General features: G+C 53.2%; 1 protein-coding gene across 1 annotated transcript in view; it reads left to right on the top strand.

Annotated features, from left to right (window-relative positions):
* Positions 1–16,472, top strand: part of CLSTN2 (calsyntenin 2) — a 157,130-nt gene that overhangs the window by 128,726 nt on the left and 11,932 nt on the right. The window contains exons 10-12 of the mRNA XM_036267466.1: positions 4,437–4,603; positions 12,741–12,889; positions 14,743–14,942. Coding sequence (XP_036123359.1) covers positions 4,437–4,603; positions 12,741–12,889; positions 14,743–14,942 — 516 coding nt within the window. The remainder of the gene's footprint in view (positions 1–4,436; positions 4,604–12,740; positions 12,890–14,742; positions 14,943–16,472) is intronic.

Raw genomic sequence — 16,472 nt, 5'->3', positions numbered from 1 at the left:
GGAAGAGACTCCGCTTCAAGGCCAGTCTGCCCTTATAGCTGTCACCCCCCCCACACACACACCCGTGGCAATGAGCGCGTGCCAGGCAGAGGCAGGAGGGGAGAAAGGAAGAACAGAGGCTCAGATCTCAAAAGAACTATCTTACCATGTAAGGATGAAATATGAAAGACCTCGCCATGTTCTAAGGACCTCGTAAATGAGGCCTGTTACTTTTTTCCCCGTGATCTGTTGGCCACAGCCTCTGTATCACTTGTTTGAAAAGTAGCCATGCTTTGCCTTGGAACATCTATTGTGTTGGCAACTAACTCTTTTATATTTTCCCAGTTTCTATACTTCATTCTCCCAACTAAATGTAAGCTGCTGGAGAGCCTTGTCCACATCTTATAATTAACTGAGTCTGACAGAAGGCAAGGCACAAAACAAATGCTGTAAAAATATGTGTGGATCTGGCCTCGGGGATCCAAAATCGTGTTCACAAAGATACAGAGAAGGTTCTTTATATTAGAAATCCGGTTATTATTATTTTTTTCTTAAAATAATTCATGAGCATGTTTATATCTAAATGTTGACAGAGGAGCCATGTGGTATATGCAGACACTCTGGGCTACATAGTAAAAAGAAAGAGATTTTCAGTGTATCCATTATATTTTAAAATCCTGCATCACAACAACCCCTGAGTGCAACTATATTTCAAATTTTATGCTGCCCTCCTATTGCAAAATGCTAATTGAATTGATTTCCTGGAGCTGCATCACTGATAAAGAGAGTACATCACAGATCTGGGATTCCTGAGTCAAAAGTATAGAACGTGAATGCTTCGCCGGGAGAAAACAGTGTGTAGGGAAAGGTCTGAGCATCCCAAAGGGCTGCAAAGTTCCGTCTTTAGAGATGGAGCTGCGAGTGAGCAGCTGAGTGGAGAAGATGACGCGCGACTGGGTTCTGTCTGAGCCCCACCGGACTGGGCTGGCCAGCACCACCAGGAGGCCCAGCTGGTCCTCTGCATGGATGGACAGACTCACCCTGTAAGACACTCCCTTCACCACCTCCTACTCTTGTGGCCTTGGGTCACTTCTCCCTGGGCCTGAATTTGCTCCTCTGTAACTATAGAATAAGTGCCCGCCCCCAGGAGTTTGGTGGAGATTCAATGAGATGACATATCACGTGGTGTTAGAAACATAGTCCATACCCAGTGCCATCGGGACGCCCTGGGGAGTGGCAGCTCCGCTCTTCACACCCAGGCCCACGCCCTTCCTCCTGCAGGTCAACAGGAGCTTCCTTTGCTAGAGCAGGAACCTGCTCAGGGTCTGAGGGGCACGTTATCCATGGGGGCTTTGAGGGCCTAGAACAGAGGCCCCAAATCGGCTCCCCACACCCTCAGGCCAGGGGCAGGGCAGGTCGCTGCTCAAAGCCAGATCTGTTCAGAGCTTCCTGTGGACCGAGGTCTACAATGGAGCCTCTCCTTTCATTTCCACAGTGAAGATGCTGTGGGTGGAAAGGAACGACAGAGTGAGTCAAAATGGCTCAATCCATGACGATGGATGATGGGCTCCCACGGTGGAGGATGCCCCGTGGCGGTTGCCTGCAGCTCTCCCAGCTCTGCCCTCCCGTTGCCCTGGTTGCCCCTGGGCTGCTGCAGCTCCTACCTTCCATCTCCGCATAATGCTCTCGGGGAGAGAGCAAGAGCAGGTTCGCGAAGCTTTCTGGAGGGCAAATGGAAGCTCTTTTCCCAGACAGAGCCAGTCAGTTTCTCCTCGCATCCCACTGGCCTCAATTTGGTCTCAGAATTATTCCTGAGTCAAACCCATGGCTTATTGGATGCCAGGTGCCGATTGGCTGTACCTTGGTACTGGGTCCAAGTCCCCGCCTGGTTCAGTTGCTGGAGCAATGAAGCCAGGAAAAGCTGACTCGCTTGGACTCAGTAGAATCCGCCCCTAGAGCTGGAGTCAAGCGTCCGCCCTCAGGGCTGCCATCGTAAGAGGGCAAGGGGGAGGCGGATGCTGGAGGGGTGCCACGGTGCCCACCCCTTCGCTGGCATTTAACTGCAATTCCACAGATCATGATGACGCGTCTGCCGTGTGCTGGCCAGAGTGCAGGATGTGGGAACGAAACGCGGGGCCCCATGGGGGTGAGAGGAATAAATAAGCCACTTCTGCAAAGTGCCTGTTGCACCCCTCAGCCCCTGGCACGTGCCAGCATTGTCTTCCCTGGCAGAGCAGGCCGCGGGTGCCAAGGAAAGACGACCCATAGGAGTTGGCAGAAGGCCCGCCCTCAAGAAACCTATCACCCTGACTTCCTGTTGGACTCTCCTGAGGGCTTTAAGAAACCCTACCCAGTTAGTCTCAGCTTCGGGGGAGGGGGGACTCAGCACCAGGGTTCCTTTGTCTCTCTAAAGATCCCCAGATAATTAAAATGTGCGGTCAAGGTTGAGAACCACCTTTATAGGGGATTGAAGACATAAAACACACATAAACCAGTAACTATCAATGCTGGGCTGTGAGGGGTTCATTAAAATGAACTGTCAGTGTTCCCAGACTCAGGGGGCTGAGGGAGGGGGAGGGCACGGCGGGCAGGGGGCTGAGGGCAGGGGGAGGGCACGGCGGGCAGGGGGCTGAGGGCAGGGGGAGGGCACGGCGGGCAGGGGGCTGAGGGCAGGGGGAGGGCACGGCGGGCAGGGGGCTGAGGGCAGGGGGAGGGCACAGCGGGCAGGGGGCTGAGGGCAGGGGGAGGGCACGGCGGGCAGGGGGCTGAGGGCAGGGGGAGGGCACGTTCATGAAGGGTTTTTGTGAGCAGCAGGGTCGGGGGCCGTAAGGGGCTGTAAAGGACCAGTGGATTTGCCTGCTCTGCAGTTTGGATGTGGCATCTCAGTTGAGGGGAGATGTGTGTGAGCAAAGGTCTGTGTGTGTAAACACAGAGGGTGTATCAGCTCAGACCCAATCAGGAGAGAGAAACTACAGTCATTTGAACAGAAAAATGGAATTATGAACTGAAACATAGGATCGGAAGAGTGAAGGCTTGGCTACTAAGAAGCAGAGAGACCCTCAGGAATAAGGGAATGCAGGTGTCAGGAGCGTGCGCTCCCGCAGGCTGAGCTAGGGCCCAAAGGAGACCCTGTGCCTCTGCCCCAGGGCTGGTCCTGACTGTGCTGGTGCAGCGCCGCTCCCTGGGGGCAGAGACGTCGCTGTGCGTCTGTGGGGCCAAACTTTTCGGGGATCTGCTCCCTGTGGTGTTGGGAGTTGTTCACAGGGAGGTGCCTCACTGGAGCTGGCCCTGCATCGCAGGAGCCCAGGGGACCTGGGGAGGCTGCAGGACCCACCAGTGAGCCCCAGAGAACCAGGAGGCACAACCCATGCGTGTCCCCTCCAAGCAAGCAGAGGCTCAGGCACTTACAGATCTTCTCAGGGAATTACAGAGGTGAAGTTTGACCCCAACTCATCTTTTCTATATGTTCTGCTGCTTCTCTGAGCAAATGGAAGAGCAAGATCAAGGCAAGGGTGTTGGAGCGGGCTGCCCGGAGGTGGGAGGGGTCTGTGCTCAGAGAAGTCAGTGGGAAGGCCTCCCGGTGGAGGGGAGGATTCAGGTGGACCTTGGGGTGGGCGGTGGGGCGATTTGGAAAACCATGGAGAAAATACAAGGAGGCAACTTCCAGGCTGGTGTGGCAACACAAGCCACAGTAGACACTTTCACATGCTGAGAAGCGGACCCAGCTCAGACAGGGCTCAGCTCAGTCCGTGGAGAACAGTAGAAAACAGGAGTAGGCCAGGAGAAGAAAGTCAGAGGTAGAACCGAGTCAAGGATGTCCTTTTAAGCCAAGGAACTTGAATTTGAGCTGATGTGAGGTAAACTCACTTCGAGAGGGCCAGCGCCCACGGGGTGGGGTTTCTGGGATTCCTCCAGGGCCCGCCCGCGGAACATGGGGGAGCACAGGCGGGCTTTGGAGTCAGACAGGCCAGGACTGGAGTACCAGCCCCAGGGGGCAGCCGTGTGTGCTGGGGCAAGTCCCCCAGCCTTCCTGAGTCTCGAGGTGCTTCGGGCGTCAGTTGGAAACAATGATGCCTCTCTGCAGGCTGACTCAGGTCACGTCCCCAGCACACAGCCTGGCACCAGCCGGCTTTTAATCAGTGATAGATTCCCCCTCCTTCCTGTTTCTACTCTGTGGGGCCTTTGTCTTCTAAGACAGTTGGTGTCTCTGAAAGAACTATTTTAAAATTCAGAACCTCCAGGATTCCTGAATCAGGTGCGACTCGGAGTGCCAAGGTATTGGCGGCATATAACGTCCTCTTGCTGAGAATCTGGCCACCACGCTCACCATCTGGAAGGAAGAGTGCAGGTTTAGGGGGCACAGTCACCGTGTCCTCGGCTCCACAGCCAAGGTGCCTGGAAGCGGTGTTTCATGCCTCACCTCCACGGGGCAAATAACAGTGCTGCTTGACTTTCAGGAGGAGAGGTCACCAAACCGCGGTTTGCCCAGTTCTTCCACGGCAGCCTGGCCAGTCTCACCATCCGCCCTGGGAAAATGGAGAGTCAGAAGGTGATTTCCTGCCTGCAGGCCTGCAAGGAAGGGCTGGATCTCAACTCCCTGGAAAGCCTCGGCCAAGGAATAAAGGTAAGGAAGGAGCCAGCACCGCCCCAATAAGATTGATGAGAAGGAGGCTGCCCAGGGCCAGTGCACTTCGGGCGGTGGAGTCCCGTCCTGCCCAGTGGCACAGAGTGGTGTCATGGCAGAGGTGCTGCCACAGGGGACAGATCAGTGACTGTGACTCCATGACGGACCCCTGCTGCCATCTCCTGAAGCTCCTAGGTGAAGCCCTGGAGGACGGAGCCTCAGCTCACTACCCCAGAGCGGGCACGTGTTCAATGTCCACCTGCAGGGAGCCTTGTATTTCACCTGTTGGTTGGTTGCTTGCTTGCTTGCTTTGTTGTTTATTTCCCTGAAGTAACTGAAGCAGCAGGCAGGAGTACACTCAAAGATATTTTTTAAAATAAAAGGTTTGGACCATGTAAGGTACAAATTAGAAAGGAAGGTCAGTCCTGGCGGGCAGAATTGGAAAACAGATGTGGAGATCGCAGGGTCTCTCATTGCTTAGTTGAGGCCCAGGCTGAGCTCCGAGCTATCTCTGGCCATCAAAGGGAATGTAAACAAAATCACGATTTTGATCATACTTGCAAAAAACAAACATTTGGACAATCCAAGAGAACCAAAGCCGCATTCTGAGAAAGCTCCTCCTGAGGGGAGGGGAGGGCAGGATGTGGCCCACTAAGCCTCAGCAGGTGACTCCCTGACAGTCAGGGACGGCTCTGGCCTGGCCTGGGTCTCAGCATGAAGGCTCTGGGGTCCTGAGCACAGAGCAGGATAAACATCCTGGCAGCCCTCACTCAGTCACAGGGGACCCCATTAGTGCAGGCAGCCCCTTAGCCTCTCTGGAAGGCGGGTGGGCCTCCCTCTGCCCTGGGGGCAGAGGACAGCCCCCTGAGGCCCATTAAGCTGTGCAGTTTCCCTTCTTAGTCATTTCTCGAGGAGGGTGTGACCAGAGCCGAGGGCTCCCAGCCCCCCCACCCCCACCCAGTGCTGGCTGCGGAGGGCTCCACCCGGCCTGCACTGCCCTGGGCCTGCTTCTCCCTCTGTTGAAGCGGCAGGGGCTGGTGCCGCTCTGCCATGTGGCGGGCTGTGGGGCCAGCCATCTGAGCACATCCTGCTGTTGTCTATGTCACGGGTGGGTCAGCAGACCTTCCACGGACACCCGTGTGTTCCATTCTCGGCTGCGTACAGACACAAAGACGAATGTTCCGAGCCCTTGGTCTTCAGGAGCGCAGTCCTTCAGAGTCCAGAGCCTGGGGAAGGGCAGTTAGGGGAGGCTCCTGGGAGGGGGCAGAGTTTCAGGACGGGGAGGGACCAACCCGGAGAAAGGCCTGGGGAGCAGGGGAGAGGGTGGCAGCCACTCTAGGGGGACCAGGAGCCTGAGTGAGGGCAGAGGGCTGAGGACCCTGCAGTGCACACTGAGACTCCAAGGCCAGTGTCACAAGTCCCCAAATCGCAAGACCAGAGGTAGAAAGTGTGACCAGAGAGGCAGGCACAGGCCACGTCATGGGGCCTTGTAAATTAAGTTTAGGTGATCACTGTTTTTCTGTCGGCAACAGGAAGCAGTCCAGACCAGGGAGCCTGATCCGGGCCAGTGTGGGGTTTAGGATGCTCGCCCCGGAGACGGGGTCAGAGGGGAGCCATGCAGAACACACACTGGCTGAGACTCTCCAGAGCATGGCTTAACGTGCGCGAAGTACACACACTCCCAAACGCGCGCACACGGGTGCTTCGATAGCTAATCACCCGTCATTGAAGGACGCTCACAGGACTGCCTGTTGTGCAGGGAAGTCTGCTCCCTGGCAGCTGCTCCAGGCAAGCTGCTCACCCACAGTTCACACAGATGTCTTCATGAGCAGAGCCTGGGTTTGACCCTCGACCTGCGGTGGTTTCCTTAGTGTTTTGTCAGGTCAGCGATGCAGAACTCGGTCCTCCAACCCTCCCCTCTCTGTCTGACTCTGGATTGCTCCCCGCCACCCAGTGGGTCCTCTCTGCAGCGGGTCATCCTGTGGGGGTGCAGTTTCCAGATCCCAAGTACTACAGGACAAATGAAGCAGAGACGCTGAACTTAAAACACACATCCTCGACGTGTGCATTGAGAACCACCATGATGTCCCGTAGCAGTCACTGCCTGTGGAAGAGGGGGCACTAAACCAAGTGACACAAAGTCCGGGGGCCTGAGGGGCTAACCTGACTGCTCAGAATTCTACCTGCTCATAACCGCTCCGTGCAAAGGAGGCTTCCACGCTTTAGGGCGCAGCCAGCGAGAACTGCAGCACCGTGTGAGAAGTTAATGAGGAGACAGTTTACAGTGCACCCACCGGGGCTGTTCATGTGCCTTATCCCTACTCCTCACAACAAATTAAATAGTATGACCCCATTTCAGAAGTAAGGAGAGTGGGGCTCAAGGACTTGTCCAAACTCAGATTAGAAAGCTTTCTTAAAATTATTAAAACGGCCTGCCTGCCTGCCCCCCCTCCATGTAGCCCTCATTTTGTTTCTGAGTAGTGACTGCTGTTTTCTTTATAGTCCCAGGCCCTCCCTCCTCTCTGGTTCATGAAAGCAGGAGGTCCTCTGTGATTCAGGGAAGTCCCTGTGGGCTCACAGGGCCCAGCTCGGCTTCTCCTTTTCACTTGTTCTCCCCGGACCACGCCCATGTCTGGACATCTCTCCAGCATGTGTGTCATTAAGCAGTCGGTGGTCACTGTCTCGTCTCCACGCACGACTCTGTGGAGCAGCCACATTCCCGAAGAATTCCCTGTTCTGAGGTCCAGAGCAGCGTCCCTGCAGTCTGTCGCCGGCACCACGCGGGACAGTGGGGAAGAGCGGAGCTTTGGGACGAGACAGTCCTGGGTTCAAATCACACTGCGGATATTTACTAGCAGGGTGACCTTGGCAAGGGACTCTGTCCTTTAAGCCCCACTCCCCTCATGTAAAAATGGACTAAATATTTTGCCGAGATGTTGCAAGAATGGAATGTTATGTATATCTTCATATATATTTATATATCCGATATAGCAAAGATAAACATACAGGTGAGAAATAGATGTAGATGCCGACACAGATGGAGACACAGACATAGATGCAGATATAGCTCTCCCCTAGCACACCTAATAAGTAGGCTCTCAACAAAATCCATCTCCTCCTGCGGCTGGGCCGGCTCTGCATGTGGTGCCGCCGCCTGGGTGAGGGTCGTCTCAGCGGAGCCTCTAACGTGGCAAATCTTCTGGCCCGGCCCAGAGAGGCTGGCAGGTGCCCAAGGGGATAACGCACGGTGCCCGGACTGCCACGGCCAGCCCATCCTCAGAGAACAGGATTTCACCCATGCCCCAGCCGGCTACGTGGCTGGTGACACAGGCCAGCCCTCTGAGCCGACCACTCTGCAGAGGCCTTCCGTCTAGCAGTTCCTTGGCTAGAAGAAAGGAATCACCATGGCTACAGCACAGCTCCCAGGGGAGAGTGAACACTGTCACCCTTTGCTGGGTCCCCAGGAAGCCATCATCTGCCCCTGAGTAATGCCAATATCACCCTACATCCCACACAAGTAGAGACCACCCCTCAGTCATGACAGGGCTGTGAACATTGCGACTTAAAAAACAAACAAAACTGCTTTGTTGATCCTGCAAGGCCGGTGTTGGTGGCTAGGCCCTGCGGCGTCCTTGGGATGCTCTGGCAGCCAGACGAGGGCCTTAACTGGAGCTGCAGCACACTCCCTCCCGTCCTCCCCGCCGCGGTGCCGTGGGAGTGGGGCTGCCACGGGTGGCAGCCGATCCACCCCCCGGAAGAACTGCTTGGTTTTCCGGCTCAGCCCTGAGGCGGGGCTCAGAGATCAGCCTCCTCTGCAGGGGTCATCACCTCGCTTCATGCCTGTCATGTGCTAGACCCTATACTGATGCTGCAAAAAGCCAGTAGACCCTCCCCTTGCCGTGTGCACAGCCCACTGGGGGCAGCAGACAGACAGACAGACGGCAACTCTACTATACTATTAGTAGGGATGGTGATGGGGCAGAAAAACCTGTCAGAACATACGTGGTGTTTTTAATAATCTTTTTTGTTGTTGTTGTTAATCCTCATCTAAGGATTTTTTTAAATTTATTTTATTTTTGGAGAGATTAGAAGAAAGGAAGAGAGAGGAAAAGAGAGAGAGAGAAAGAGAGAAACATCAATGTGAGAGATGCACATCAATTGGTTGCCTCCCTCAGGTGCCCTGACTGGGGATTGAACCTGCAACCCAGGTACAAGCCCTTGACTAGAAATATAACCCGAAACCCTTTGGTGGAAGAAATGGGGGAGAGATGCTCTAATCACAGAGCCACACTGGCCAGGACTGTTAAGTGATATTTTTAGAAGAATGACCTTGAATCTGCCTAAATCTGAATCTGGTGATTCGTGAACACTCAGAACTACTGTCGCCCAACCGGTGTGGCTCAGTGGTTGAGTGTTGACCCATGCACCAAGAGGTTGCTGGTTCAATTCTCGGTCAGGACACATGCCCAGGTTGTGGGCTAAATCCCCAGTGGGGGGCATGCAGGAGATGGCCAATCGATGCTCTCTCTCATCGATGTTTCTAGCTCTTTCTCCCTCTTTTTCTTTCTGTAAAATCAATAAAATAAAAAAAGAACAACTGTCCAGTGACTCACCAGTGCAGGGCAGCCAGTGAGTCATCAGGACAAGAGAGAAGCACCGGGGCCGAGGGCAGCGTCACCACACAGGCAGTGGCACTTGTGACCAGACGTCACAGCTCGGAGAGACCCTGCTCAGGGCTTTCAGAACAGGAGGGAGCTTGGTCTGAGGACAGACAAGCAGCGAAGGCTGGGAAACCAGCACAGGCAAAGACTCAATGTGGAAATAATGACAATATTAAGAATTGTGACAAAAGCTACCATAATTGACACTTTATATGTGTTATCTCATTTAAGCCCCAGACAGGTCGATATTAATACCCTCATTATTTTAAATGAGGAAGTAAAGTCCAGAAAGTCCGACGTTGCACTCCGTCTGCAGTTGGCACTGGAACTGGGGGTGGTCGCGGCACAGCCCATCATCCTCCAGGGATGCCACAGAGCCCTGAGGACGGGAGGGCCGTGCCTGGAGGGCGGAGGTCCTCCAAGGGGCTCACTGATTGCAGTAGCAAATTACTCCAAAATCTCTATGACTTGGTGCGTAAAGGTCTCTCTCACACTGCGTCGGGAGGTGGAGTGGGGTTTCTGCCTAGAACGCCACAAGCCACCAGAGCAGAGGAAGAGATCGGCTGGAGCATCCTGCAGGCACTGTGCTGCTCGGCCCAGACCTTCTGTATTGCTTCCTCTCGCATCTCATTGGCCAGCTGCAGTCACATGGCCCTGCCGGAGCGGTCCAGGCAGCTGGCAAGTGCAGTCTGCAGGATGCCCTGGAAGGAAAGAACAGGGTCTGAGGAGCCATGATAATGACCCCCACAGAGGCTTGCCTGGAAAGACAAGTGACTGCAAAAGAAGGGTCCCTTCGGGGAGTCAGAGGAGATGCTACTGAGCGAAATGAAGGCTGTGGGGGGACCATTCACTCTTCATCTAACGGGGCTCACCAGGTGCTAGGACTGGGATTCACGGAGCTCATGGTCACTGCACTGTAATCATCACACTGCTGTTCCCTGAGCCCTATACGGGCCCACGGGGACCTAAATGAGGGAAGATGAGGAAGCCTCAAGGAGGGGACAAGGACACATTCACATGGTAATTGAAGGAGACAGAGGTTAAGCTTTCAGCTGGCTAAAGGCCACAGTGTCACCAGAGTGTTCATGAGACATCCACCTCCTGTTAGGGTCCAGGCACAGAACTAGGAACTCTCATGGACATGCAAGTCATATCAGGCAAAAGCTCAAATAGATAGATTTTTTTCCCCTAAGCCCACGAAAGCCTACTCAGTCTCCTTCGCGGTAAGAGAAATGCAAATTTAACAACACTACGATGGTATGTATCACCTATCAGACTGGCAAAAATTCCAAGGTCTGACAGCGTGCTCTGTTGTTGAGGCTTTGAGAAGAGAGACGTTCTCATGTACCATGAGAAGGAGTGGATATTGATAGAATCCCTAGCCGTGGGGGATTCGGCAACATTTGTCAACATTTTAAATGCATGTGTTTTGATCTAGCAATTTCACTTGTAAGGAATAACTGTACAGATATATTTGCATACTTAAAAAATGTTATGTGTGCTGGACTATTCATTGTGGCATTATTAGAAAGAGATTGAAGACAACCCAAATGCTCATATTAGAAGAATAGTTAAAAATTAATTTATTTAATATTTAAAAATACTATGCTGCAGTATAAAAGAATAAGGAAGCTTATTATGTACTGATACTGAAAGAGCTCCAAGATATGAGCTGGGTGAAAAGGCAAAGATATAGTATAGTATGTATATTATGTAAAGAAGTTACCTTCAGTGTAAGAAAGGAGAATAATGGATATTCATTGATTATATATTCATAAGAATGCTGAAGTCTAACTGTCAGGATAGGCTAGGTCGTGCTGCAGTAACACATGACTTACGATTTCTTGTGGCTATGTAACAATGAAGTTTATTGTTCACGTTGCATGTCCCTTACAGCCGGGCGGCAGCTCTGTTCATAGCACCCTCACAGTGAGATCCAGGCTGAGGGACAGACCCTAAGGGAACTTTGCAGTTTCACGGCAGAGGGAAAGCAACCCAGCCAACCGTGAACTGGCTCTTAAATCTTCCACATGGGTATCAACCAAACAATACTCTCCCCACATTTTGTTGGCCAAGCAAGTCACATGATCACTACTGAGTGCAACGGGGCAAAATGTCTATCTGGCAGGGAAGGGTGCCGTAAGTGACATGATCAAGCCTGTTGACAATAGAACGGGCATGTCCCCCAGGAGGGAAAGCAGCTAATTATGAACAGGAATGGAATTTGTCACTAAGAGATTAGTATAACAGTGATTACCTGTGGGGTGAGATTGGAGAAGGCAGGTGGGTAGGACATAGAAAGAAGATGAACACTTTCACTGAGCACATAGTACATCTGAACCATGTAGATATGTTATCTATTCGACAGTAAATCATCGTTGCCAAGTAGGTACATAAAAGTAATTTCATGCCTCACTTTCCTGTCACAGGAGCATTGGATACATAATCTGAATCCACAGACAGATTTCTGACATCTTAGTAATAGCAGTTCCTGCCCTGGCCGGTTTGGCTCAGCCGTTAGAGCGTCAGCCTGCGGACCAGAGAGTCCCGGGTTCGGTTCCCACTAAGGGCACGTACCTCAGTTGTAATTTGTCCCCAGCCCCGATTGGGGTCGTGTGGGTGGCAACCAGTTGATGTGTCTCGTTCACATCGATGTTTCTCTCTCTCTCTTCTTCTCTCTCTCCCTCCCGCTCTATCTGAAGATATCCTCAGGTGAGGATTAAAAAAAAATAGCAGTTCCCAATAATTCTTACTCAGAAGTATGTCAAGATCACTAACTCAGACCAGCACAAAAGGCATTCTCCATGTTCCATTCAAAGAAGTGTAACTGGTAGGAGGTATGTGGAGAAGCAGAAGTCTGTATCTGGTTTCTCTAGTCTGAGGACCCCCTTGACTCGGTGAGGGACATCGTCGCCCCTGAGCCTGCACCACCTGTGGGGTTCCAGGGGCTCGGAGTGCAGTGAAGAGAGAACAAACCTAGGGCAATAGTGAGCTTTAAGATTAGAAGCTAAGGCCATGAGGCACGGGATAGGGAACGGAGTGCAGGGTGAACTGAAGAGCAGTTCCAGACCACAGACAAGAACAGCGAAAGGAGCCGAAGCCCCACATTTCTGGGTTGCTGGCTGAGGGACAAACAGCCCTTGGCTAAGAGTCCACGGGCCCCACAGTGGCACAGAGCATGGGCCAGCCATGGAGGACGGAGCTGCAAGAGCACCGTGCCTAGGAGTTCAGAATTCACCCTGTGGGTGTTTATGATCCCCGGGGACCTAAGAGGGGAGGGCCCTGAAGCCCACCAGGGGGCAGCAGGGATTGCTTGGGGGTTGAAAGAGTCGTCTGGGCGCACAGCTGCTGCCGTGCAGAGGCTTTGGAGACGCCTGCGAGGTCCTTTGCAGCCTGTTGGTGGGGATGGAGGGTCTCCAAGGGACGGGGTGCATTGCTGGTCACTCTCTCCTGTGATACCCCCTGCTATTTTCCAGTATCACTTCAACCCCTCTCAGTCCGTGCTGGTGATGGAAGGTGACGACATCGGGAACATCAACCATGCGCTGCAGAAGGTCTCCTACATCAACTCCAGGCAGTTCCCGACCGCAGGAGTGCGACGCCTCAAAGTCTCTTCCAAAGTCCAGTGAGTGGGCGCCGGTCAGCCTGGGCCCGCTGAGGCAGCGGGGATGGTCCCCTGGCAAAACAAGGGTCACCCCTCCTCAGTCCTGTCCGGCTTCTGTGCTGTCCCTATGAGGACACCCCAGTAGATCTTTATCGTCCTGTTTTCTTAAAGAAAATATTCTGTTGTTTCACCAACTCAAATCCAGCTTCCTCGTTTTCTTCTGTATCCGCTTTAATGCCCAGAAGACACTGTTTTCTGTACATTCTCAGAGAGCTGGGTTTTAAGTGGTGTGATTTAGGGACACAGTGCCTGGTACGTAGTAGGTGTTTAACCGATCCAAGAAGAAGAGAAGGCATGTATTATCTCCAGGGAGCAGAGTTCATTTAAGGGCATGAGGCTGTTACTGAAGCTTGTGGATAACTACCTTACTCACCTATCCACTCACTTCTCAGCCATGGCAGCTGCCTGGGGGGGGAGCTAAGGAGAGAACCCCAGGAAAACTCCTGGGAGGGGGAAGGGTATCACCTGGAGCCAAGAGAAGGGCCCAGAAGGACAGGACCAAGGGTGGGAAGTATGAGTTTGCTGACTGCCCATTGCTGGGGTCTGAGACAGGTGCCTGCATAAAGCCCATAGACAGAAATTACAGTCAATGGCGCTACTGATAGAGGAGCGGCACCCCCACCCACCCTAAGGCCCTCCCTGGGTAGGGAGCAGGCTCCTCCAGGTCGGCTTCACATTGCGGGAAGGAGAGGGACCAGACTGGCAGTCTCCGGCTCAGAGACCAGACATCCATGAACTGGTGAGGGGCAGGGTCTCCTCTGTAAATTGTGGGGTTGAACAGCGAAGGCCAAAGAAAACTGGGAATGGGAACCCACCACCATTCCCACACCTCACCCACCCAGAGAAGAAGATAGAATAGCTCCACATGGGATCTGCCCAGCCTCCCCTTTCCTTGGGAACTTTCCCAAGAGATGCAGAATGATGGCGGCCACCAGCTGGAGCCCACCCAGTACTCCCAGAGCATCCATCTGCACCCTGGGGTCCTCCACCGTAGCCTCGGGCTTGGCCTAGGTGACCACCAGAGAGTGCCAAAGACACACACGCTTGACGAGGTCTCATGAGAGCATCAAATCGGTCAGCATTTACTGACCTCCGACCACGACGCGGGCTCTGGGTCTCCTTCTTGTTTGCATTTAATTTGTACTTCTGTAAGGTCACTCATTATTGTCGTTCCCATCCTAGAGATGAAGAAACGGGTTCACAGGGGTCGAGCACCTTGCCCAGAGTCACCCAGCCCAGGATGGGCGGAGCCAGGCCAGGGACCCTGTCCATCTGACTTCTTGGGCTTCGCTCTTGTCACACACCATTCTGCTCCCTGCACATTTTGTGGCAGTGTCTCAGGACAAAGGAGCGTGGCCACAACGGCGCTCCGCCGGCATCCCTGGGACAGGCGCACCGGTGTGAGGTCCTCATGCAGAGAGGACACCCAGGCAGTGCAGGAGAGGCCAGCCCAGCAGTGTCACTTAGTAAGATGGCTGTAACCAACCAGTTCGACAACAATTTGCTCACCAAATCCTACTGCACAAAACAAGCTGCCGCTGTCTAATTAACGTTGCCATTGATTACTTTATTAGAGGATAATTAAAGGTTTAATGGTTGCTTGTTGCTGGTAGAGAAAATTCCCATTTCTCCCAGGAGTCAATCTTTTTACGTCCCTAGGTTGCTGGTCGTTTTGACTGTAATGTGTCTTTAAACTTCAATGTCTGTTGCCGTCCTTGAGACTTAGGCAGTCGGGCTTCCTTGTCAAGACCAGAGGTGGCTGTGTGCAGCCTTGTGCGTGGCCGCGTGACGGATGGCTTTGCTGTGCTCTCCAGGTGCTTTGGAGAAGACGTGTGCATCAGCATCCCCGACCTGGACACCTACGTGATGGTGCTGCAGGCCATCGAGCCCCAGATCACGCTCCGTGGCACTGACCGCTTCTGGAGACCCGCCGCCCAGTTCGCAAGTGCCAGAGGGGTGGTCCTCTTCCCCGACATCAAGATCGTGAGCACCTTCACCAAAGCCGAGGCCCCAGGTGACTTGAGGGCCACAGGTGCATCCTGGGTTGTGGGCAGTGGGCCTTAGGTTCTCAGAGCCACATCACATCACCATTCAGGACAACAGTACGGTTCCCCGTAGCAAGGTATTTACAATAGCAAACCGAGCAAACCAACCTGGAAATGACCCAGATAAATAACAGGAGGGGCATGAACGGCTCAGCAAACCATGGGACCCCAGATAAGCGCTGTGTGGTTGCAGGAAAGGCACTGATGCTGAATGGTAAGTGACAGAAAGCAAGATGCAGATTGCAGAGTCTCTACGCATAGGCTGATCTCAACCCTATAAAGAGAAAAGTACACAGGAAAACACCAAAAAGAAAACTCCCCTTAGACTCACGGGGACCTGCTCTGAGAAATTGGAGAGCCCCTTGGTTTCTGCTCCCCATCAATTTTCTGCAAATGCAAAATGTTCTCCAGTGAGCGTTGCTGGTTTGGTAATCAGAAGAAGCACATCTTAATGTATCCACAATGAAAGCCTGTTCAGCAGTGTTACTCTGAGCTCTCAGGAAACTTTCCAGTTGCTCTTTCCAATGGTCTCATTACTGGGAGGGCTGTTCAGTGAGAGCTGAGTGGTTGGAATGATCTGCCGGGCAGAAACACTTAGCTGCACGCAAGCTCCAGGAGATGCTGCTGGCTTGAGGGAGGCGGAGGGAGGCCGGGAAAAGAAGGAAAGGAGGGAGGAGGGAACCTGGGCCGGATCTCGGGCAAACACCTGTTTGGAAACTGTCCTCTGCTGCCTTCTCCAGGAGAATACTTCCAAGTCCCCTGCAACAGCAGCTGCTGATGTGCTGGTACCCATGGGCCCGAGTCCCTGGGGCTACTCCTATGGTGATCCTAATACCCATCGCCATAAACCACCCTGCTCCCTAGCCAGTGGGGGTGGCTTTCAAAGCAGACCCCCTTTTTTTTTTTTCTTATTGATTTTTTATTTTAGAGAGAGAAGAAGGGAAAGGGGGAGATAGAAACACGGATGAGAGAGAACATTGACCAGCCACCTCCTACGTACCCCCACACCCCACTAGAGATTTGGTCCACAACCTGGGCATGTGCCCTGGCCAGGAATCGAACCAGCGACCTCTTGGTGCAGGGGTCGACGCTCAACCACTGAGCCACACGGGCTGGGCAAGCAGCCCTTCTTAGCTTACAAAACAGATGGTGTTGTACCACCTTCCCGGGCAGGGCATTTTCTTAGTTACACTCTAAGGTGCATTAGGTCGAGTGATCTTTCCTCTTCCCCTCATCTGTGCTAAAATCAGGCAGAAAAGGGGCCTGTGACCTCAGAGGTCGCAGGCCATAGCGGAGAGCGGCGGGATTGCTAGGCCGGATAACAACACACAGGCATGAAGGAGAAGCGACCGTCTGGGTCTCTGTCTCACCTGCTGTTCGTGACAGAAGTACACACAGCACAGGGCCAAGTGCCCGAGACCTATTATTAGTACTCTGAAAACGTTACTCTTGTTGTTATTAGAATACTCATTTGTACGGGTGCCTTAAACAAGCAGGCC

The sequence above is a fragment of the Molossus molossus genome, unplaced genomic scaffold, assembly GCF_014108415.1.
Source record: "Molossus molossus isolate mMolMol1 unplaced genomic scaffold, mMolMol1.p scaffold_m16_p_18, whole genome shotgun sequence".
NCBI lineage: Eukaryota > Metazoa > Chordata > Mammalia > Chiroptera > Molossidae > Molossus > Molossus molossus.
This window is presented reverse-complemented; position numbering and strand designations above follow the sequence as displayed.